Raw genomic sequence first — 25303 nt, forward strand, 5'->3', positions numbered from 1 at the left:
GCGATTAACAAGAAGTACACGAAAAGAAGCAAGTTCAATAGCTTAACAAAAGCATCCATTTTGGTCTTCGTTCCTTTGCACTTTGCAGCAATAAAGGCAGGCACCTAACAGTTCAACTAATTTTTTGAGAAAATCGTTGCAGGGGCAGCGTTAAAAAAAAATTCAACAAAATCGCTGCGATTTTAAAGAAAAAAGAATTATTTTTTTGGATGAAATTGCTGCCCCCGACAGCGATTTTTGTGTTTTTTAATGGAGTAACGGCGTCAATTTTGTCAGAAGGAAATCGCTCCGTCAGGAGCGATTTTGCCCTTTTAGTTAAAAAAAAATTGATGTGTCCTTTTAAAATTTTTGACAATTTTTTTTGCTCTTTTGGATCCGAACTCTCATTTTCTCTACCAAAATAATAAATGGCCTTGTAGTTCTATTATATATATATCCTCAATATAATAAACCACCCAAAAAAAAAAGAAAAATATATTTTGAATTTTTTTCCAAGGGAGAAATAAAACATACAAAAAAAGGCTATATTAGCCAATAAAACTAATGTAGAATAAGACTAAAAAATGGATAATAAGATTGAACAAAGTTAAATATGTGCTTTTTTGTTATAAATTCAAGTCTTGAAAATGAAAAATATCGTGAATGAAAATGCTTCTCGATCTTTACGTGGGCCAATGTAAATGCAAAACGAAAAAAAGAAAAAGTGAGGGTGGTTTTATCATCAAATCAACCAAAAATTGTGTGCAATTATTTCTGAATGTTAATCATTCTACTTTTTGTTTCAAGTTAGCATAATGTTAATCATTCTGCTTCCCCATCACAAATTCTAATCACTGTGTCTTTTCTCCTTTTGCAAATTTTCGGTGCAAAGCTAGAAATAATATTTACAAAAAAAAGTGTATATATATATAAAATAGTTTCTTATTTTTATAAGACATCAAATTATTTTGAAATAAATTGAACTTACCAAAACACTAATGCTTGGGACCAGAAGGAGTAGTTATTGTGGAAAGTTATATTTTCTAATGAAGTAGGCAACCAACTCACTGTTTGTATTTATACAATACAAGAATTTCATTCATCTACAACCGTAACAATATTTGAACAAGTGTTTAATCACATAGAAAATAGTTACGAAATTTATCGGAAATCCCTCAGCTAATTTATCGCTAGAATATCCTAGCTAAATGAATTTTCTTATAATCCGTTGTTACTTCGTAGCTAAATGAGGTTAGTATGAATATTTTGTTGTTTAGCTAAGAAATTTTACATCCATTCTTAAGCCAGCTAGACATAGACATATACATATAACAATGTGGCCAAGTTTGCACCTATTTTTCTTATGAACATTCATTGCTCTTGCTTCACATACAATTTTTGAAGCAAATACTTCATTTCTTTTTATATGATTCTGAACCCCACCTCCAGTTTTTGTTAATGCATAATGCTTAACAGCAATTAAATGTTCTTGCGTTACATTGTTGAAGTCAACTAAACTCACTTATAATTTTGATACACTATCTCTTATGGTAAGTGGGTTTAGGTTTAGTGGAGTGATGTGTAAAGAAATGGAGGTTGAACCTAATCTTCATCTCATTAACCACAACGTGGGCAATTTAATTTGAAATTTGGGGTCAACATCATGTAAGATGAGTTCTGCCTGCTCTGATACCATGTTAAGAAATGAATCTTGAACCTAACTCATGAGCGCAAGACTATATCATCCGTCTCATTACATGATATAATGTATTCTAGCAAAGAAAAAAATACTCAAAAATAACGCCATATTGAAATTAAAAAATTGAGTTAGGAAAATGTTTAATGTACTCCAATATATCAGCCCAAATATTGTCTTCACTTTTCTGGTACAAGGAAATCTTCAGCATATGGGAACATGCGCTGTGCAGCCGAGTCTTTTAACTTGTTTTTTTGTCCAATATTTCAACAACAGTGCTACAACGGCATTGGACCCCAATACGGTGATACTTCATATTCCTTGTCGTTTTCCTAGTCACTAATTGAAAGTTTTAACTTCATATTCCTTATTTCAACTAACAATTAAACATCAATTCTGATCTAGTAGCTAGTACTCAATAATTTAATCAAAACACCATCCGATTTGTTAATATTTATATCTTCTTTCTTTTTTTGGTTTGCTAATGTTATTAACCTTGAAAATAAGTGGTGTTAAAGCTTTTGACCTGCTTGCTCCATGGGCAAACCTTCAAGCTCAAAATCGACTTAAAAACATGAAACTTTGCCCATGAGCAAACAGGTTCTAAACTTCAAACTCACCGATCTCTAATGCATTCTTGTAAATCACCCATATAAATCAAGCACTTTTTCTGCTTTCACTGTTCACACACTCTTCATCAAGCACTTTTTCTACCTGGCCCAATACTTCAACCGTTCAAACAAACAGTTCTACATGTTTTATGGCCCAAATCGTACTCAGCCTCGGCCCATTGCTCAGACTAGAGTACAATACTGTCCACCAAATGTAAGGAATATTTCAAGTCTTAACTCTGCAACGGCAAATTTGAACTCTCAATGATGAAGCACTTCAAACAATTTATGACGAAATAGCTTGAAGATACAGAAGCAAGCTTTTATGTCCAGACGATACTAGAAAGGTAGCAATATCAGAATAAAGGAAATACCGTAGTGAGTACAAGAATCCAATCACAACACATATAGTTGAATAGCAGTTATCTAGAACAACTGCAACTGCAAGAGAAAGTAAAGAAGTTTTGATTCTTCTACATAATACATCTTTTTTAGAAACTCTGTAAACATACACCAATACCATCTGCAGCTACTTAGGGCCAATATCCTTGATACCACAAATCTGCTCCTCTCCCATGGCAGACATCACTGACAGAACCAGGTCCTTCCCCTCGGCAAAACCATCTTTGACCTGTGCTCATCATTTAGAAAAACAGTGTTAAGAGTATCCGAGAAATACACAAATTTATGGTACAAATGTTAATCTTGCATTGAAGGGATTCAATGCTTTCTGATCGTGCAATAAAAAACTAATGCCTTGTGGAATCTAAATCTAGAGTTAAGTTGAAATGGCTCTAATCAGTAAATGTTACTCCTTTCATTAATATGATGCCTTGTGTTCAAGTATTACTCACTTCAAAAATTTTGTATTCCCGAACAAAAATAGGTAGCAAAGTAACATTGATGTCCAAAACAGATACTGTACTGATGCTTACCTGCGCCAGAAGAGTATCATCAGTTGGGAGCCTCAAGTCATCCTTGGTGTTACCATTTTCAGTCAACAGACTCACCTGAAACAATATTACAAGTGAGATAGGATAGCCAACAACAAGGAGATTCAAAATCCAAATGACAAATGGAGAAAAAGTGATAGCAAAATACATACAAAGCCATCCTCAGAGATATCAATAAGCTGATAATCAGTCCTATTCACATGAGGAACCTGTAAAGAAAACAAAAACATATTATTTAGCAATAATTTAGTACTAAATGAGTATAGCAAAGCAGCAAGGGAAATGATATATCCAGTGCCAGTTACTTACATCACAATTGTGAGAAGAGGGAACAATATCCTCAAGCTTCTTTCCAGTGAAAATGTCAATTGCCACAAAGTGACATTTAGCATGACCGTGCTTGCCTGTCTTGGAAGTTGAAACTTCAACCACCTTCAACAACAAACCAGACCTATCAGTACTTGTAACTATAAATCAATCAGGGAACATACAACATAACTAACAATGGGAAAAAGAAAAAAAAAGGAGGCCTATCAAACCTTGACCCCAAAGTTCAACACTAGATTGGATCTCCAAAACTTACATTACTGGAACTTTTGCTGTCATAGGGAACTATTTATTTTCACAATGGAGAATCCCCAGGACTAATGGTGCACAGTTTGAAACATTTCAAACTCAGGGATAATAGCACATATATTAGAGTCAAATATATACATCTTTTTTTCATTCTTCTTCCATGTGTGTATAGGGATGACACTAGAATCTAGACTCAGCAAGTTCAGACTGAGTGCTATGTTATTATATATACAACTTCTATAGTAATTAGTTTGTATCAAAATCAACGAGTTCCGTTGAAACCACAGACCCTTCCCAGACCAGCTTTTGTTAATACATATTGCACTCAGTGTCGTAGCTACATGGATTCAAGGGTGAATCCTATCGAAAAATTATATTGTGTACAATGGCGGAGCCAGAACTTCGACGAAGGGGTGTCAAAATATAAAGAAGTAAAATCGTGTAGAAGTTAAGGAGTGCCAATATGTAATATATATACATAAAAAAAAATATTTTTACTCTAGCTACACAGTGTAATTTTCCAACGAGGGGACACCCCTGTGGCTCCGCCACTGATTGTGTATATAGGTCAAAAATGACTTTGCAGAGACATATACTAAAGTTTAAAACACTGTTAACAAAATTTTTAGCTTCGCCACTGAAATTTGCACTATATCAACTTGTCTTTACCACATGGATGAATTCTCCGGGAGTACATGTGTCTGGTAGGTGTTGTTTCAATCAATAAAAGGAAAACCAAAAAAAATCATGGCGATCAAATATTCATCCACAAAGAAACCCTAAATACTGAGCATGTCAACAAATTCTCAGTATAACAAAATCTAAGATAACAAATATCAATAATCAAACAACTGAACAGCGATTGAAACATGGAGAAGAGATTGACCTTGCAAGGACGATTTTTGATGACGATGTGACCACTCTTACGAATAGTACCAGCTTGTTGAGGGTACGTCTTTGAAGCTCCGGCATCGGCCTTGGATTCGAAGTGGTGCTCTTCGTCCGACATCGTTTTGATCTTTGACGGTTCCCCGGTGGAGAGGAATAAGGAGAAGGAGAAATTTGGGACTACTGGGACTAAGGGACTTTGCCTATTTCTTTTGGTGTATATATGATATAAAATGATGCGTTCAAATGACGCTGCCGTATTAACGCTCAAATTTTGAAATTTTAATTTTCATCCTTATCCACTTTTTCACCGTCCCACGCGTGCTCACCCCAAGTCCATTAATTTTTTTCTAATAAAATAATATTGTACATATAATAAAATCTATCTAAATTAATATTATTGAAGTTATTACTGTATTATTTTTCGATAGATTAATAGTATCTATTAATTTCAAGAGTGTTTTCAAGATTCAATGAAGATTAATTTTGATTACATCGTTAGGGAGATGAAGTCTCAAGGAATTTGAATGAACCTTTTGTGAAAAATCATATTCGTGAATTTGAGATCATAATTAATAATCTCGGTTATCACAACAAAATGGATGTTAATAGCATGTTAGATTACTTAGGTAAAAGTGATACATGTTCAGAGGTTCAAAATTTAGAAGAAATTGTGGATATCATCAAGAAAACAATGTTGGTGATGAAGTTGAAGTTGATACAATACCTTTAAAACAAGTTTCACATAAGGAAGTGATTATCACATCTAGAACTCTTCATAATTTTTTGATACAGGTCAAGAAGACAATACTAGAACTTTTGGATGAAATAAGAAAAATTAGATATGAGCTTTAAATATATTTAAATTTTAACAAAAAACACTAGAATCATATTTCACTAAATTGTCAGAGATATTTTTGTATTTTTTAGAGAATCATTAATTTATACATTAATAGAGCCATATATTTATATAGAGATCTTCCGAAAATATATTATCTTATTGTTTTATTGAAATTTGTTATTCTTCCAACACAGATGACCAAAAACCGATCCCCCTTCAATGCCACATGTTTGTAGGCTATTATACAATACTCACCACAAACTGCTCACACAAAGAACAGAGGTTGTGGCTGAGATTATAGCGGTTGCGAGTTATGTTGGAGTTTCAAAAAACAAACAATGGATATATGACAAAGATATTTTGATCATGAGTAACTTTCTGGTCCTACTTTTTTTTAAGAAAGAAAATTTTACCTTCTTTCCAACTATCCCAAATATGATTTCCGTTGAATCATTTCAACCATGAACTCCTCTTCTATCTGGTGCTTTGATCAAGAATGCTAGATGATAACATCAATGAGCAATAATTCTCCTTTCTCTATTACGAAAACCAAAATTTAAATTTTCATTTTCACTTTTGGGCAAGATGAAATTATGCCAATGGCAAAACAATTGTGTCCAATAATACCCATCGACTAATGATCTAATAAGTTGGATGTAAACAAAGAATCACAATGCACAAGCAATTAACGAGAGGGCTAAAATCTCTAGTAGATAGATATATATATATGAACATGCACATTGTTTTCTCTATAAAATGAATATACCAGTGCATTAAGGACCATTATTCTCTTTTGAAATTTTTACTTTTTTTGCTCTTTGTGGAAGCCTCAAAACTCTTCAACTTTAACAGCATCAAGAGGCATTTCATATGCAACTTTTGACCTTGATTTCTTCACTCCAGCATTGAACCACACCTTATCAGACTTGTAGCTCTCAACGTTGATACTCGTGACTTTGACCCATACCAACACCTTGGTCTTCATTCCATCTACTCCAGTGAGCTTTCCCCTTGACAGAGTTCCCTTAACGCGAGTAGCATATCTCATAACAGATGAATCCTTGAAGCAGACCTCACAGGCTGATGGTAGGTAGACAATGAGCTTTGCATTTGACTCATCGAATTCATAGCATGTTATGTTTTGGGGAAAAAGACCAGAAGGCAGGTTGTATTCTCGTAGGAGATCCGGCAAAGATTTTGTAGGTTTGCCTAGCACATCACAGAATTATTTGCATCAGATTAGGGAGCTATAGGTAGCGGAGAAATTGAACAAAAAATGTGTATGAACTAACATTGCATCCTTTAGATACAATCATAAGTTCCAAGGGACAATTGTTGGGAGCGCCTAGTACCCATATTCCACTTCCTTTAATGACAATGCAATCATTAGGGATGTGCATTATACAAAAACAACATGTCCAGTGTAATCCCATTAGTGTGGTCTGGGGAGGGTCGGATGTATGCAAACCTTACCCCATTTTTATGGAGTAGAGAGGCTGTTTCAAGTAGATCGTATGTGAATTATGTAACCCAAAACCTGTACAGGTCTCAGACCCCTTTAGGATTCAGCTAGAAGTTATAATGTGGCACAGATGTTAGCTGGAGTAAGCTTTCTAGAAAACAGCAATATGCTGCAACAATTTCATGACGGCTATTTCCATTGTATGAATCAACATGTTGACACTACATCCACGCTAGAAAACAGCAATATGCTGCAACAATCTCAGACCAGATTGTTCTATGAATTGATGACTTGACATGACATTGTTTATTTTTGTTGAGGAATGGAGCGAAAAGAGTAACAGTAGTGACTATTTATTTCTAAATATGCAGAGGCAAATAGAAGTGGTCACTAGACTTTCCTGCTTACTCCGAAGTTGTTTTCTTTCAGATTCAATCATTCTCATGATAGCCGAAGACTTGAATGTGATACTTAGAGTTGAGAAAAACTATATGAACGCATTAAATTATAGGCAGACAGTAAATGCAAAGTTGATTGAAGTAAATGCATACCTTTTAACTTGTTGAAAATCCATTTTGCCTTTTCTTCAACAGTGTTCGACAGATTCTGAAACATGTGAAATCAAGCAGAGTGATGAAGTGGAAACTTACAAGTTTATATACATATATGTAATTAGAACAAACTGAATTGTTAAAAACTCTCAATTAACAGATCAAGGTTTTCTATATTTGAACCGACTTAGACTTTTATGTGATCAAACAAACACCAATAGTATCAAATCTTAAAAGGGAGGAGGCTATTATTCTCGCAGATTTACCCCAAAAATTAAAACAAATCAGTAAATCAGAAGTAAGTTCACGCACAATACTTAGCACCAATTACTGGTACCACCAATCTTCCTTTTAAATCTGATTTGATATGTGTTACGTGAGTGTAGTTGTTTCGAAAACAACCTCTCTATCTCCACGAGGTAGGGATAAGGTCTGAGCGAACCAGATTTTACATATGCAATAATACAAATCAGAAATGTGCATTAACCACAATTTCTTAATTCCAAATTTCAAATCAAAAGAAATTGCAAATCGGTTGTGTCATTGCAGAATTGACAGAACCATAAATGCAAAGAAGAAGAAAACAAAAATAGTTGAGAAAAGAAAGAGGAAGAAGCATACGGATAGGTCATTAGAGATATTAGAGATCTCTTGTTTGGCTTTCTTCGAAACCCAGAATGTACTTGATTTCAAGCTCACTACTGTTGTCAGTGCTTTCTCCATTCCAATTCTGTAACAACACTCAGAGCTGACAAGGAAGAAGAAAATGCTCTATATATATCAGAAGAAAATGCTCTATATATATCTGTTTCTGTGGATGTTAATTTGGGTTGCTTGTTTATGCATCATTGCTGTCATGTTCACACAACTCATCTTTTATCACCACTTATCACTCACTACTACCAAAAATAACGGCGCTACAATCAGAAAAAAGAACGATTCTAATGTGAGGCTACATTTAAAAAAAAATATTTGAAATTTGAAATTTAAAAGTTTGAAAAAAAAAGTTGAAAAATAATTTTTGAAAATTAGGCTTGTGTTTAGATGTCAATATATTTGTAAAATTGGATTCTCAATTATTGTCAAGTGTTATCAACAACTAAACGAGTTGAGTTAAATGTAAAAGTACGTTAATGCAACTTTCCTTCCTAGTTAATTTACCGTGTTATTGTGTGACCAACTTTGAAAGACTGGTTTTACCGGATGAAAAATGAACAATTAAAACAAGATGGTGTTGTAATTTGGAAGGAAAATTTTGTGTATTGAAGAAATTAGAAGTCTCGCAAAAAGTGATAAATTCGTTAATTAAAAAATATAAAATTCAAGTTGAAAAATTCAGCATTGTTTCTATTTATTTTGGGGTGGGGTAGGTACATGAATTGTGTTCTTATCTTTATTTAGGTGGCAAATAGCAATCATGTGATTTTGCCTTAAATCTAATTAGGCAATCATGTGGAGTGTTTAGCATCTATTTGAAAAGTCATGTGATGGTGGATGCCCACTCAAATAATTTAAAATCATCTCTGTTTCTTTGCTTCCAAGGCCATGTTAGTAGTTAACCCATCATTATGCTTGGATTTTTAAAGAAAATAAAATGATTGATTTTGGAAAAAACATTTTCATTGTACATTATCAAAGTTTCTGTATTGAAAAGTTAGAAGAGTTAAATAGGGAAAAATGAGAGATCATAGTAGTTGCTCAAAACACAGGAGTAAAACCTTAAGCAGAAAGCAACATGATATTTGCTTAAGACAGAAACAAAGTGTATTATTACAAGTACTAGACCACAGATAGACATAGAGTACCATTACACAAACCAAGTATGTCTTTAGACTAGAAAATATATATATCCATCACTGTAATTGCAAAGAAGATGTGCAGCATGACAGAAAGCTCTGACTTGATTTAAGGCAAGAAGAGGTGAAACACAACAGATGTAGCAAATCTCATCGACATTCTCCTTTTCGGAATGTGGTTCCTTCAAACATATTTCATCTTCAGCCTCTGGGAAATGGACTTATGCCTTCACTTTTTCTTGCTTCATAAGTTGTATGAATTCTCCAAATACTGCCCACATAAACGAAAGGATACAATGAGATTTTTTGCATAATTATGGCTTTATTCAGGCAGCTGCTCTCAGATACAAGCAAATTAATCAAAATATAGTTGTTCTTCAGAAATTTTCTTTTGTAGAATTGATTGGCCATGTGACATCATTATTCTCAAGATTGTACTTATCGTTTACACAAATAGTAGACAGCAATGGTAGAAATATACAGCTAAAGACAAATTGGCCGAGGTTTGTTGTATACAAGGACAAGGAGGATCGAGTTAGGATAAGTTTACCAGGATCTGAATCATGAGGCCCTGGAGATGCTTCGGGGTGGTATTGAAGTGACATCAGCTTCATTTTAGAGGAGGCAAGACCAGCACAACTTCCATCATTCAAATTTACATGAGTCACCTCTACACCATCTGGGAGAGACTCAGGGTCAACAGCGTAGTTGTGATTCTGCATATGGAAGATTATAAAATGTTCAAAAATATCATTTATAAGTGAACACACAAGCTACTCATTTGAAGTAAAAACAGCTCTATTTAGTAGGCGCTTGGACATGCAATTTGGAGTTTTCACTTGAAATCAGTGTTTGTACAAACTTTGATTTGGGGTCTGGGGAGGAGGTGTGTACGCAAACCTTAACCCCACCTACCTTGTGGAGGCAGAGAGAGGTTGTTTCAGAGAGAGACTCAGGCTCAAGTAAAACAACTCAAAACAGGTTTGTAAAGGAAATACAGTAATGCATATAATCACAAGCATTTATCCATAATAGGAGCATGAAAATATGTGATTTGCTAATGCGGTTTCTTAGGATATTCTGATACTTGTTTCTGAAATATGGTTTGCTGCTTATTTGGTAAGATTGTAAGAATTGGGGAAGTTTTGATAGTCTTCACAAATTGTGGATTTTCATGTTTATGAGAAAAAGTAAAACTTTTGAGATCCAAATTGTCTGTCCAAAAACAAAATTTCAACTTGAAATCATCTTGAGTTCAAATCATGGACAAACAGGCCCTTAAACTAAGAAAGGAGACTCAGTATTATGCACCGACCGTAATACTTAAAGGGAAGTAAACATTGATGAACTGAATTTGGAAATCAACATGATAACAATCAAGCAAAAGTTCTCTATTGCACATACCTGTGCACTGATCTCAACACATCCATTTCGAAGGTTTCGAACTGGATGGTTTCCTCCGTGGTGACCGAATTTCATTTTGAATGTCTTACCCCCCAATGCTTGACCAAGCAACTGGTGACCCATACATATACCAAAAACAGGAACTTTTCCAACAAGTTCTTTTACCGCTTCAACTGCATAAGGAACTGCAGAGGGATCTCCTGGCCCATTGCTGAAAAGAACCCCATCAGGTTTCATCTTTAGGGTTTCAGATGCTGGCCATGTTGAAGGAACAACAGTGATTTTACAGCCATAGGATGCTAAGCGCCGAAGTATATTATGCTTGATTCCAAAATCATATGCAACAACCTTCATCCAACGGAAAGGGCAAAAAGTAATTAGTTTTCTAACTGAAACAATGTTCTTTGCGGAATCTAAAAACTCTAACAATACTGACATTGAAAGTTTCATTATTTCTTCCATTATCATTGAACTCCCAATCTGAGCCTGTTCTATCAATCCATTGGTAAGGAGATTTGCATGAAACGCCACTGATTAGATCCACACCTACACAACGTAATACATTAATAATAGAACTCTTAAATTTTCCCAGAAATTCCAAATATTTCACTTCATTAGGAATATATGAAGATGGAGTTTTGTTTGATTATTCTTTTTGCAAAGGAGAGAAGATAGCACATTATTTGGAATTTATGAAGATGGAGTTGAAAAACAGGTTTGGAATACTTCTCAAAATTTGGAATCCAACTCCAACTTGGATTTGAAAATTTTATAAATGAGCACTGAGTTTGAAATAGAGCAAAAAATTATTCCGAAAAAAGTAAATAATTCTCATGGACAAACGGCCAGTAACTTACCCACAATGTCCCATGTACGGGACATTTCAAGAAGTTCTTCGTCACTTTTTGAATTTTCTGTGCTCAAGACTCCTATGAGGCTTCCGTCTTCTCTTAATCTTCGTGTAATTGCTCGTGTGTCAACATCATCTGTTGCATGGTAAAGTGGTTAATATATCAGAGAATTTGAATTCCCCAGTTTGAAATGGAAATGACAAGTGGCATTGTTTAGGACACACATAGGACTTACATATACCCATGATGTTCCTTTCAGCCAAATAGTCACCAAGTGTCTCTGTGCATCTCCAATTTGAGGTGCTGAGAAAAATATACAACAGGTTAATCCAGGGGTGTAAATGAGCAGGTTAGGCTGAATTTGGGCGGATCAAAATGGTTGAGTTACTAAATGGGTGGGTTGTTGACTTGCCCAAAAGAAAGAAGGTCAAGACCCAACTCGCCCAATTCTTACTAAGTTTTAATTTCTTTTGTTTTCTCTTCTGTAAGCTTTTAGTACCTAATAAAACTATATTTCTTCTTTATCAGCCAAGTCTTTTGATGGGCTGAAAAGCTAAGCTAATAAATGGGGTCATGGTTAATTTTCCCACCCCTAGGTTAAACTATAAACACCATACTGTTTGAAGACTGATCTGAAAAGCAGGGCACAGCGACCAAACCTGATACTTAAACTTCTAATGACTAATCCTGCAAGAAAGCACTGCATCGATTCTTCATCGTCTGCCCAGATAAATTTTCAAAACAGTCAAAGATTATTCAAACAAAAATAACAATTAGTCATGAAACAAAATTACTAAACGCACCAAAATTGATCCCAGTATTCCCGATGTGAGGGTTAGTCATTAAGACAAACTGGCCCGCATAACTAGGATCTGTAATTATCTCCTGGTACCTGTAATATCAGGAAATAGAAATATCTCATAAAAAAGACACTCAAGAGAATCTGAAAAGGTAAAAAAAACAGTGGCAAGTAGAAAGAGATGAAAGCAGAGAGGAAATAAATTCACTTTTTCCTGCATTCTCTGAATAACTCTATGAGATATATCAAGCATCCAAATTATAGGTAGCGGAGATAATATATGGTTGGGATTTACAATGTCAACTTTCCGTCCTTTCTACATTATTTCCCTTTTCACAGGCATTTAGAGATTTCTTTCATTTTCCAAAACGACTCAACTTTGTGGTGTTAGATTCAAAATTTATATTCCTCTAAATTTAGCAAATATATCCTTAAAAAGAATTTCTCCAAAGAGACAGGAGGTAGATCAGATATTCGATACAAGGTTGGAGTGGCCTCCATGGTGGTCAAGATGAGGGAGGTGAGGTTGAGACAGTTCGAGCATGAGAAGTGGAGGAGCGCAGATGTCCCAGCTCAAAGCTCCACTAGAATTTGGTCTGTACGGAGGCTACACAGATCGAAGGGAAAGAAATGATCTTCAACAGCAAGCAAGAAATACAGTTACAGAATAATTTATTTATTGAGCTGAAGTGATTGTCAATAACCTTATAAAAATAGATTTCATGGAATCACAGCTTAAGAAAATTTCAAAATGTGTGCAGAATGATTCTTCACAAGCCTATAGTAGTTCTATACTAGTTCATTATGAATACTCTGACAGCCACCTAAATTGGACAAGACCGAAAGCTAAGATAATTTAGTACTTAACTTGTCCTTTAAGAAGATATATAGTCATAAAATTAGCAAGGAAAAATAATTGTGTTATACCCAGTTAAAGAGGTATTAAAAACCACTTCTCCAACTTGGGTTCCACGAGCACCAAATGATTTTGCCTTCCAAATTGAACCATCCTCAAGAACAAGTCTAGCATCTGCTACCTTCCAAGGTCTTTCAACCAGACCTGTAGCTCATCCAGGAAAATATATAATCATTTAGAGTTCTAATAGACGCTATTAATTTCAAATAAATCTAAAATAAGGAGAATAAAAGGTCCTTGAGCTCATATTATTTGTGTATGACCTGAAAACTACCGGTATCTATAAGCAAAAGAAGTCAAAAAGGAAAAGAAAGTCATTTTTTCCAGTCAACCTCCTTGGATTTATTTTTATACTGATTGAACTGCACCATCTTCTATTATATATATTTCAGCAAAGTTTCGTCACTTTGGTAGCAGGAAGCCATATGGATGAAGAATCTAATAAAAAAAATCTAATTGGGGGTGATTTTGGACCAATGATGCTGACTTTTCAAAAACATTGAGTTTTTTTTATGTTAACTACTAGGAGTATTATATTATAGGAGATGAACTGGTGCAACCAAACGCTACACTTACAGAGTTGAGATATCACCAGAAATAACAAATAATGGACAATAATCCAACAACCTAAAGAGAAAGGGTGAAAAACGCTGAACAAAGCATAGCACTTTTTAATAGCTGAGAAAACAACAAGAAAATGCAAATGAATTCAGGGACACAAAGATGGAAAAGAAAGACCAACCAGAAGATGCACCATCCAACGAGAGGTTCTTCGAAGAGCATTTAACAGTGAAAACTCTGGAATGTACAGAGTTTTTCGAAAAAAGGGCACTGGTCATTGTGGCAGTGGACACAACACTGTGAGTCCTCGCAGCACAATCCATAACTTAGCTTCTGTAACTAAACAATTCTTCTTTCTCCCTCAATTATGATGAAACTCAGCCCTAGTGATAATTTGGGCTTTATTCGGGTTGGACCTATTCATCAAACAATACATACATTATGTATACACATAAACATAGATGGAACCAGAATTTTTAGTTTATGAATTCTGAATCGCAATTTACTTCATTACTACGTACTCAATAGATTATTATTAACTGAAATTTTTAAAACAAATATATATAATCATTCATAGCTTACTAAACTTACTTCAAAAAAAATTCTTCAAAAGACAAAAAAAAAATGGATTTACTACAAATCGTTTTCAGATTATTATTACAAATTAGTACAACTTAACAATTTCAAGCAAATCAACAGGAACATTACTATCAGATAATTAAAAAACCATTGATTAACATAAAGGAAAGTATAACTTACAATTCCGCCCAGAAAATCCGGCAAATGGAACTTTTTCGGCGACAGGTGAAGGTTTGGGGAAGAAAACTTTTGAAGGACAGAAAGGGCTCAATTTCGGCCCATTACATAAAAATTGGGTTGGGCCGAGGTCCTATTCTCAACTGGGTTTTCAAAATATTTCCTTTTTTTATTATTAGTAATAACATATACTAGCACATTATATTTATAAAATAATTACACCTTTTGTAAAAAAACTAATCTAACGTGATAAATAACTATATATATTATAACTAGTAGAAAATTTCTCTGATCGACCTGGCATTATTTTCCATTATATATATTTTCTATTGAACTTCTTCCCTTCTAAGCTCGATCCTCCCTCTGTCCTCCGCCATGTCCTGTCCGTATGGTATTGTAAATGAGGACTTTCGGTTTGATGAAGAAACTTTATGATGAAAAGGAAATAAAAAAAATAATATAAAAATAATTTTCAAAAACTTTCGCCACTAAATATCAAAATAATTTTGTTCCAAATAGATTCATTAAGTCTAGATTTTTGAGATTCATTTTGTATCATACGAAAATAATAAAGGTAAGTCATATAACTTTGTTCTAAATACAATTTCTGAAATTTATTTCGTACCATACGAAAACAATAAAGATAATTCATATAGATAATGAGTTTTAAAGCTACAAAATTCTATAATCTGAATTTTAATTTATAAATGACGACAATGTTATAAATAATTCTACTATATTAAGTCGTCTTTTAATTAGTATACCAAATAATTTTATTTATTTTCAAAAATACATATCCAAGTGTTACATATTAATTTCTACATATAAGTTAAGAACTGTTATAGAAGGACTTGCATTAGGCCCGTTTGGATATAAATTCAAATTCAGTGATTTGAAGTTGAATTTTTATTTGAATATGTAATTTTACTTTTAATTTTATAAGTTTTTTTCTCATAAAACATAACAATTTGTGAAAAATATTAATTCAAACTCTATACCATTTTACTAATAAATCAAATTTCTCCATATTTCATTAATTTATAAATAAATATTTGTGATTACATGTTATTACAAAGATTAAAATATTCATAATTTTACAAAGATCAACAAGTAAACAATAGTAGTAATTATTTATTCTTTAATAAAATCCTTAATACACACAATCACTTCACGTTGAGTATACGTTATTTTTTTTTGCAAAATATAAAGTTATGAGTCAATTTTTACATTTTAAAAAAATTATAATAACAATTGGGAATTCGAAATTCTACTTTATGAAGAATTTGAAATTTAAACTCATGATTTGAAATTGAAATTTTGTGCATATTTCATAAACAAACGCAAATTTGAAAATCAAGACTTGAAATTGGAGTCCTAAATCATATGGTGTCTCCTAATACTTTCCGTGTCTTTCCGGGAGCCGGCTCCTCTCTAATGAATTCATAGAGATAAGAGAAAAGTGTAAGAAAATTTGTGAAAGATTAATTAATAAAAATATGTTTGACCATCCGATAAAGTTAAGGCCACGTGTCAGTAATCAAGAGGCAAACTGGAGAAACTGGAGGAGGGTTCTGGTTCTGTTTTTTTCATGTCTCAATTTATGAGGCACATTTTCTTTTTTAGTATGTTTATTAAAGAATGTTTAGTATTTTTATTATTAGAACAATTAAACTAATGAGACATTCCTAAAAAAATAATAAGACATTCCTCCGCTTTCAGGCAAAAATGAAGATTAAAAATAACAAGATAGTTCAAGTTCAAGTATTTTCAAATTAAATGGCAAAATAACCTTAAACGAGACATATAAAGCGAGTATATATCCATCTATATTAAATTGCGGGACAAAAAAAAGTTTCCTATAGAAAATAGATAAGAAAATCGAAGAGAGGCAAACATGTTTTCGAATTAGAAAACAAAATCTAGGACATATGAACAAATTGGTAGACGCTACAAACTTAATTGAATTGAACCTGGTATGAAAATTTACCAAATGATCACTTTCAAATTTGAAATTAACTGATAATTTCGAGTCAAACCATCTTTCCTTAAATTTGTTTTGGAGCATAAGTCTCAAAAATATTTCCCTTTTTCTCATTAAATTTTGTCTCAAGTCAAACAATATCAACTATCAAGTAAAATGTCATGGATAGGTAGACTACCACTTATTATGAATATAGTTGTAATTACTTTTTTAAGTAATCTAATAATATTAGAAATTAGTTTGACGTTTCATATTTCTTACTCAACAACACTGAATTGGGTAAATAAGGCAAAATGGTCTGGTAGACTCCTGTACTTGTATCAGTTTGTATTATGGACCCTTTTACTTAACACTTTACCAACTGAACCCTTACACTAAATAAAATACAATATATCAAACCCCTCTGACCATTGACTATGCTTATGTGGCATTAATATGGTTGAGTTGGCAAGAGAGTGAGATCACACGCCTATTAAGACAAGTGAACATCATATTTAAATTTTAAAAATATTTAAATTAAAAGAGTAAAATAATAAACTTAAAAAAGAAAAAAGAAACCCTTCTTCTTCACCCATTGACCTAATTTTTTCATCCATCTCCATTTTTGTCCAAGCATATGCATCGACTTGGTACCTTACTTATATGTTGCTAAGGTACANGACTGACCAAAAAGGAAATGTTGCCACATAAAATGGGACGGAGGGAGTATATAAATATTGTAAATTGCCACAAATTATTCGATCAAAACAAAAATAAAAAATCATATAGCTAACTATAGAGAATTAAGAAGTAAAAATAGTTTAAAAAACAAACACCAAACAAAGCACAACAATGATATTGTTGGAGTCCTAATCTCAAAAAATCAGTGTAAAATGGTAAATTAATGCCCAAAAATGAAATAAATTGTTCAAAAGCTCAACAAATAAGCCAGAGGATGTGAATTTTATCGAAAAAATAAAGCCTAATGCAGGAAAAATTACGAATCTGATCCGATCCGAAGTTAAATGGTGACCGGGGATTTCCCGCTTCACCAGAGTTGACATCTAGCAGAAGCAATGTCTGAGAGCTTGAAGCTCCTTGTTGGAGATAACAGGGAAAGGAGAAGAGAAGCAGCAATGTTGGTTTAGAACGAAACTCCGATTCATCGGATCTTGAAGCTCACAGTTTTGCCGGAGATAGGAATGAGATGGGGGTTGTTAAGTCTGATTGTTGGTTGTTGTTTTCCGGTGATGAAGGTGTTGGAGGTCATCAATGCTGACTGGAACGACTAACAAACAATATAAAGAAAACCCATAAAAAGGGAAGATGGGAAGGGGGTTGGCGGCGTGCTCTGATAGTCGGAGTTGTGGCTCCTAATCGCCATTAATGACTTTGTTGTGCGAGCTCAAAGCTGACACAACTATTTTGTGACATTTTCTAAGAAGAAAAATCAGAGGTGAACGAAAGAGAGATTCAGGAAGTACAATGGAAAATTTGGGAGAAAAAGAGATTATCTATTCAAAGAGAAAATGGGTAAAGGAAATTTGGGAGAATGGGTAAAATAGGGTTAACCGGGTTATTCTAAATGGGGTCGGGTCATTGGGTTAAAATAGGGAATAGGTTTTTTTTTTAAATTCGGGTCAATTTGAGTCAATTTTGGAAATTCCGTCTAATGAGGGATAAAATTTGGTGAAATTAACTTCATTTTAACGGCAAGGGTAAAGTCAAACAATAAACCAAAGTTAATGGGCATTTTTTACCCTTTGCCCTAAAATAAAAGGGTAAACAAACAAGGTGCGCGCGCAAACAAAAGTTCAAAACGGCCGAATAACAATTTATAGCTAAACATAGAACAAAGTTGTTCTGTTTTTGTTTTTTCTCTATCAACAATGCTCCTCTGTTGTATTCTTCCTTCTGCAGCGACAGATATTATCGGATTTTCCGATTCTTTAATTCTTCCATGTTTATAAATCAAATCAAATTCTCAATCTTATTGCTTCGATCTCACCAGGTAATTTCTTCTTCATCTTTCTCAATTTTTAATCAAGTTCATTTTCTTAGTGGAGATCCAGAAAAAAAGGTTGTAATGGGAGAGATCGATACGAAATCAATTGAATCAGTCCACGCTGCACTTTCATTGTTCGGAGAGAAATCATGTGATCACAAGAAGAAATATAGATCCACTTCATGTATCAATGTAAGCCAATTGGCCAAACTTGCTTCACGAAATTTACTAACTTTTGTGCTTACTATAACGATGTTGATGAAATATCATAGTAAAATATAGATTGGCTTGAGTTGATTAGTTTTTCGATCAAGTTTATTTGTTGTTCCCTCAAGATATGTTTGAGACAGAAGCGTAGCTTTTGTTGTTGTAAGACTAGAATTAAAGTATATAAAGTGCTACTCTCTTCGCTCTAATTTATGTAATATAGCTTGAATTGATATGGCGTATAAGAACAAAATGAAGATTTTTGGAACTTATATATTAAACATGTCATAACATTTGCGTGTGGTTATATAACTTTTGAAACTTCTGCATTTAAGCATGTCTCTTTTTTTTTTTCTTATAACCATGTTTCCAGGCCAGCTTGCGCGTGGTTATAAAAATTTCTCAAAATGAGAAGTTTTGAGTTAATTTTTCCAAATCTAGATGTGTTTAACTGATATATGTGAGATACTATGTTCTTTTAACAAATTGATAATCTTAATAGCCAATTTACAATGCCTGATTGGATGTACTTGAAGCTAATTATTCGTTCTTGTTTTTCTTTGAATTAACAGGAGGTGGAGAAAGAAAATGATACAGAAAGTGCGTTGAAATACTTGGCAAACCTCAAAGTTCAACTTGAGGCGAAGGATTCTGCACACAAGCAAGCACTTCTTAAGCTAGACCATCACGAAAATACAGTTGATGAGCTATGCACTTTGCTAATGAGCTCTGAACTAGAGAAGGAGATTTACATGATCGAATGTAGAGGATTAAGGGTTCATGTCCATGAGCTTGAGTTGAGAATTCAGGAGATGGATGACCGATTTTTGGAGTCTGTAATGATACGAGAACAACTCTCACATGCCACTGATGAGTTGAGGGACACACAAAGAGAACTAGAGGCAGCAAGAGATGCTAAGCTTGAAGCCTTGTCACAAGTAGAAGTGATGGAAAATTCTTTGAGCACCGAAAAGTTAAAGACTGATGAGCTATCGCGGGATGTGTCAAAGCTGAATGAGACTGTTGCACACTTGAGAATGACTGCTACTAAGGTAGAAGAAAGCGCTGCGCTTTTGGAATTAGAAGCAGCAAATGCTAAAGAAGAAGTTGTGTTTATGAGACATCAATTGGAAATGATGCAGGATTTAGAGAATGAGCTATTGGACAAATTTGCACTTATTGATTCAATGAAAGCAGAACTTCAAGAATTGAATGAGCTTCGCGCTTCTTCTGAGAAAGTACCTTCAGATGCCGGTGCTAGTGAGATGAAAAAGTTAAATGAAGCTCTCGAATTGCAAGAGAGAAAAAATTGGGATCAGTCCGGTTATATCAGTCTATTGGAATCAGAACTCAGGCAATTAAAAGGGGAACTGAACAAAGCCAACGAAGAGTCTACTCGTGCCAATGCAGACTTCGGAACAATTAACATTGAGCTGGATCAGATTAAAAAGGAAATGATTGAGACTAGAGAAAAGGAATCAGAAGCACAAGTTGAGATCGCATTCCTAAAATCCGAACTTCACAAAGGGAAGTCGAAAATTTCAGCATCAGAGGTTACTGATTCAGTAGCCAAGAGTGAGAAATCAGCTTTACATCTCGCGTTACAGCAGCTGGCCTTAGAGGCTAAAAATGAAAACAGGAGATTGAAAGAAACCGGTAAGGCATCAGAAGAGGGAAAAGTAGAGGCTAAGGCATATATGACAATACCAAAGGAGGAGTATGATCAGTTACATGATGAACCAAATGAAATTCAAGTACTGAAGAAAGAACTAAAAACATCAACTGTGAAAATTAACGAGTTGAGGACGAGAGCTGAACAGGCGATAAGCAGAGCTGAGGCAGCTGAAAAGGGTAAATCAGCACTTGAAAATCAGATAAAGAGGTGGAAGGAACATAAAGAGAGAAAAAAGGCTGCATTAGCAGCACTTAGAGAGGAGTCCATTTCCAGAGAAATCACTGAATACAAATCTGATACTTCTCCGAAAACACTACAACCTCTTGGTAAGGTTCTCAAGATGAAGTTCTAGTTTCACCAAATCTATTGCATAACTTTCCTTTTATAGGAATATCAATGATATCCACAATCATCGTATGGACGATAGTAGTACATAAGTGACGCCTTCCTCTTCAGTACCAATCATAATTGCCTCGCGTAAAGACAGAAGAAAGAAAACTGACATCGGTATATCTTTGAAAGCTCAAACGGAGGGAATAAACGGACTCCTCTAAGGCTACTGAAGCCACTTTAGTGCAAAAAAAAAGGTTTTATGTAATGTATAATTTTGCTAGTATGAAAAATGGTAGTACAATGTGATTTTATTGATCTTGTTACTTCTATATCCCATTCTCTTGTTACTTGTTTTTGGTTTAAAATAGATATAAGTATTTAAACATGCTATGTATATTGGGAATGTTATATTAATTGTATGGAGAAAAAGTTATATAACTGGGAAGAATTATATGAGGGATTGAGGGGAAAAACAATCCTTGAACAAATTATTTTAAGAAGGACCATAATTTTAAATTTTACAAAAGGAGGAGTTATGCTCTGTGTCAAGAGATTGTTTGTACCATATGAAAATATATAAAAGAACAATTAGTTACTACTATTGTTGACATGTGAATTTTTATAAAATTTTGTATATTTGAAAGTTTAAAATCATAAATATTTATTTATAAAAGAAACATGGAGATATGTGATGTCTGAGGATATACCGATATCTTATTTATAAACTATAATTTGTTCATTGAACTGATTTGCTCATTGGTAAGATTGTGTAAGAATTGAGGATATTTTAATAGTTTTCAAATTCTGTATGGTTTTCATGTCTATGAGGAAAAATACAATTTAAGAAATCAAATTTGCATGTCCAAATAAAATGGGAAACTTACATAAATATACTATAATAAAAAAATATTTACCATTTATAGCAATAACATTTCTTTTTCACTTGATCACTTTTAATACATTTATAATACAAATTACTAAGAACAATTTATTATTCACATATAATACAAGTTTTATTGATGGATAATACATTTATCACGGATTTTAATACACTTATAATACAATGTGTCAACCTCTTACCAAAAAAAGCATAATATATTTAAAAAAATAATTATAATACATATATATCATACATAATTCACTTTTAATACATATTGCATATTTAACATAGTATTGTTATGTATTGCTAAAAATGGTAATAAATAAAAAATATCGCTAATATTCGTAATTATTTTTTAAAAGACATCCATCTAATTTTTTCTTCCAACTTCAAATCAATCTGGTTTCAATTCACNTCAAGAGATTATTTGTACCATATGAAAGAATTATATAAAAGAACAATTAGTTACTACTATTGTTGACACATGATTTTTTATAAATTTTTGTATATTTGAAAGTTTATCATTATAAATATTTATTTATAAAAGGAACATGGAGATATGTGGTGTTTGAGGATATTCCGGTATATTATTTATAAACTATAATTTGTTCATTGAATTGATTTGCTCATTGGTAAGATTGTGTAAGAATTGAGGAAATTTTAATAATTTTTAAAATCTGTGTGGTTTTCATGTCTATGAGGAAAAATACAATTTAAGAAATCAAATTTGCATGTCTAAATAAAATTCCAACTTCAAATCAATTTGTCAATTCACTTATTTTAAATTACGATTTCAAATGATGTCCAAACGAGGCCTAAGATTAGGACGTTAGATGCGATATAGACGAGTATGCAATAGATCTTATTGGGCCAACAACTTGGGCTGAGCCCAAAAGGTTGGCCTGAGGGATCGCAGCCCAAAAGGCTACGTCCTTCGCATATGCATTTGCAAATTTTCGGATCTCTCTAAATTTCTGCAATTATTAAAAAAATGGAAAAATTGCTTAAAAGAATCTTGCGACCCTTTCGCTATTAGAAATAAAGATTTTCTCCATAGTAAATCATTAAAATTTTGTGATATATAATATGGTTTTACCCTCACCTAATGAGCTCAGTAGGAACATGTACAGTGGGAAACAAATTCGCACGGAAATAGTGAAAAATCCTAATTTTTTATATGAAAATATTAGTATTTTTCTTTTCTTTTCTCACCAATTAAATCAAATTATCTGTGTATATAACCCTAATAGTATGTTTCATCGAACCTCAAATCAATCATCAATTTCCTTTTTATTTTGCCATACATAGCCTCAAAAATGGAAAGTCGTACAGAATATAGACTCGCCAATCAAGTGGAATGGAATGAGATAAGAATCTTTGGAGATCTTTCCTATCCACTTACTCGTGGAGTAGTTGCTCTAGAGTAGGTTCTTCGATAGGATCAATGTACATATGAACCCAAATATGAGGTTTGTCTACAAACAAAATTTCATCCACATTTTCAACGATATTGTTTTTAGTATATGTTTAATGAATTACCCAGAAATCGAGATAACTACTTATGATTCTTTATCCCACCAATCAAAGATCTCGAAGAGTCTTGGGGGGCAAGCACTGGTTTAAAAGTAGAAATGGTCAAAGGTCAATGTGAAAATGGTAGATGTAATCTTGTTGAACACAAGCACTCTTTTAGTTCTTTGAACAATTTTTCTCCATTATACACTCTGTGTGTTTTTTGACCTTAGGACATCTTTTTTTGACAAATATAACCCTTATATGATTTTACTTTATAAGTCATGGATCACTACCATTTTTGTTTACCGGATTTTAAATATATTTTATATAAGGTTTGAGTTAAAACTATAAAGATTACTTCTCATTTCTTAAGATAATAAATTAATGTTAGTACATAGAATAACTTACAATTAAGGGTGGATCCAGTGTACGATATGTGGATTTATGAGAAGTCGAAATGAATAACTTTTGTTTATATCACATATTGTATATGTATTAATTTTATTATTGAATATTTATAATAAATATTTAATTATGAACTCAATTATTATGATGGTATACTAATTCGAGATTGTTATAGAAAATTATAAATTTCAATTAAAAAATTCACCTTTACCTACAATAGTCTTTTAAATGTATGATGCTGTAAAAGAAATCATGCTATAGTTATATTTCCTAGGGGTTGTATGGTTTGAGGATTAGTTGTACTATTAGAATTAGTTATTCTGATGTTATTTCTTATTGACGATTTGATTTGTTGTATTAAAATAACATGCCTAGTGTGATTTTAATTTTAAAAAAGATGTTACATTGCAAATTGAAATATCTTCCACTTTATTTTAATAAAGAAAATAATTTGAGGACCTTAAGGATATTTTTATTATTTTCATTGCCTTAATTATTCCAAAATAATTAATCTTAGTACTAATAATCCATACTCTAATATAGGGGTGTTCACAGTTTGGATAAAAACCGATCCAAATTGAAAAATCGAACCAAACCGATAAAATAAAACCGATTTTATTTGGGTTTGGTTTGGTTTGGTTTTAGATTTTTGAAAACCGATAGTATTTGGTTTGGTTATGATTTTATTCAAAAATAACCGAAGAAATAACCGAACCAAACCGATGAATTATATACATACTTAATAAATTGTTTTTATAAACAATTTTAAAGATCTTATACATATTTTCATTAAAATTTCTTTATAATTTACTTATTGAAAACAAAAATGCCTAAGATGAAGCATTTATCTTATTGATTTCATGTATATGAGTGTCTATGACAATTCTACTGAAAATGTTATTGTCTCTTCCTTCTAGGCTAATGTAGTGAATTTTAAAGCTTAATTGATAGTAAATTTAGTGATCGAAAGTTCAATAATAATTTAAGTCATTCTAACTATTTTTCGTTTTGAATGGATTGTTGTCACTTTTTTCACATTTTGAATGAATTGTTTCTTTTATTTTTGTGTATGGTTAATAACCGAATAACCGAACCAAACCAAGCCGAAACCGATAACCACCAAACCGATAAATGTATATTATATTTGGTTTGGTTTGGTTTTGATAATTTAAAAACTGATTAAGTTTGGTTTGGTTTTGGTTTTAACCAATAACCGATCCAAACCAACCCGTGAACGCCCCTACTCTAATAAGAATGACTTATCTCGATACAAATTAATTTCAAAGAAGGAATAAAATAGTAGAGTAGTAACTAAATTTTTTATTTCAAAACTATCTTTATTTATCACCAAATTAGCCGTGTATATTTTTCCTTTTGCCTAGAGTGGGAAAGGCATATATATAAATATATAATTGTCCCCACAAGCCAAAATGGGAATACCTTTTCCCCCTTAAGATAGGCTATTTACGTCAAATTCAACCCCACCATTCCAAAAATTTCACTCATTCGAATTTCGACTATGAGTTCAGTTGAATTTAATAATTTTAACTAAGACGGTATATTAAAATTGACAAATTCATTAAATATATATTATCTCCATCTCATATTAGTTATCTACTTTTTCTTTACATGCTTCAAAAGAATTCATAAATAAGAAATGTAGTAATTTGGAGTAACTATTTT

At 32.8% G+C, this 25303-nt stretch overlaps 4 protein-coding genes across 4 annotated transcripts; 1 reads left to right on the forward strand and 3 right to left on the reverse strand.

Moving 5' to 3' along the window:
* Positions 1-2623: 2623 nt before the first annotated feature.
* On the reverse strand, positions 2624-4950 carry LOC125859609 (eukaryotic translation initiation factor 5A-5). Its single transcript, XM_049539392.1, has 5 exons — positions 4702-4950; positions 3549-3671; positions 3392-3448; positions 3222-3296; positions 2624-2917 (listed from the first exon to the last, which is right to left on the reverse strand). Exons 1-5 carry the CDS (start codon positions 4822-4824, stop codon positions 2816-2818), a joined length of 480 nt encoding a protein of 159 aa, XP_049395349.1. The 5' UTR covers positions 4825-4950; the 3' UTR covers positions 2624-2815.
* A 1141-nt stretch (positions 4951-6091) lies between these two features.
* Positions 6092-8333, reverse strand: LOC125860803 (uncharacterized protein At5g01610-like). Its single transcript, XM_049540825.1, has 3 exons — positions 8179-8333; positions 7558-7612; positions 6092-6753 (listed from the first exon to the last, which is right to left on the reverse strand). The coding sequence occupies exons 1-3, from the start codon at positions 8278-8280 to the stop codon at positions 6374-6376; spliced, it is 537 nt and encodes a 178-aa protein (XP_049396782.1). The 5' UTR covers positions 8281-8333; the 3' UTR covers positions 6092-6373.
* Positions 8334-9276: 943 nt separating this feature from the next.
* LOC125859395 (carbamoyl-phosphate synthase small chain, chloroplastic-like) lies at positions 9277-14802 on the reverse strand. Its single transcript, XM_049539138.1, has 11 exons — positions 14644-14802; positions 14066-14300; positions 13335-13467; positions 12412-12500; positions 12268-12328; positions 11844-11911; positions 11615-11743; positions 11194-11303; positions 10758-11105; positions 9904-10069; positions 9277-9624 (listed from the first exon to the last, which is right to left on the reverse strand). Exons 2-11 carry the CDS (start codon positions 14205-14207, stop codon positions 9575-9577), a joined length of 1296 nt encoding a protein of 431 aa, XP_049395095.1. The 5' UTR covers positions 14208-14300; positions 14644-14802; the 3' UTR covers positions 9277-9574.
* A 3884-nt stretch (positions 14803-18686) lies between these two features.
* On the forward strand, positions 18687-20858 carry LOC125860369 (putative WEB family protein At4g17210). Its single transcript, XM_049540309.1, has 2 exons — positions 18687-18797; positions 19385-20858. Exons 1-2 carry the CDS (start codon positions 18687-18689, stop codon positions 20837-20839), a joined length of 1566 nt encoding a protein of 521 aa, XP_049396266.1. The 3' UTR covers positions 20840-20858.
* The last annotated feature ends 4445 nt before the right edge of the window (positions 20859-25303 follow it).

This window comes from Solanum stenotomum, chromosome 3 (genome assembly GCF_019186545.1).
Source record: "Solanum stenotomum isolate F172 chromosome 3, ASM1918654v1, whole genome shotgun sequence".
In the NCBI taxonomy this organism is placed as follows: Eukaryota; Viridiplantae; Streptophyta; class Magnoliopsida; order Solanales; family Solanaceae; genus Solanum; species Solanum stenotomum.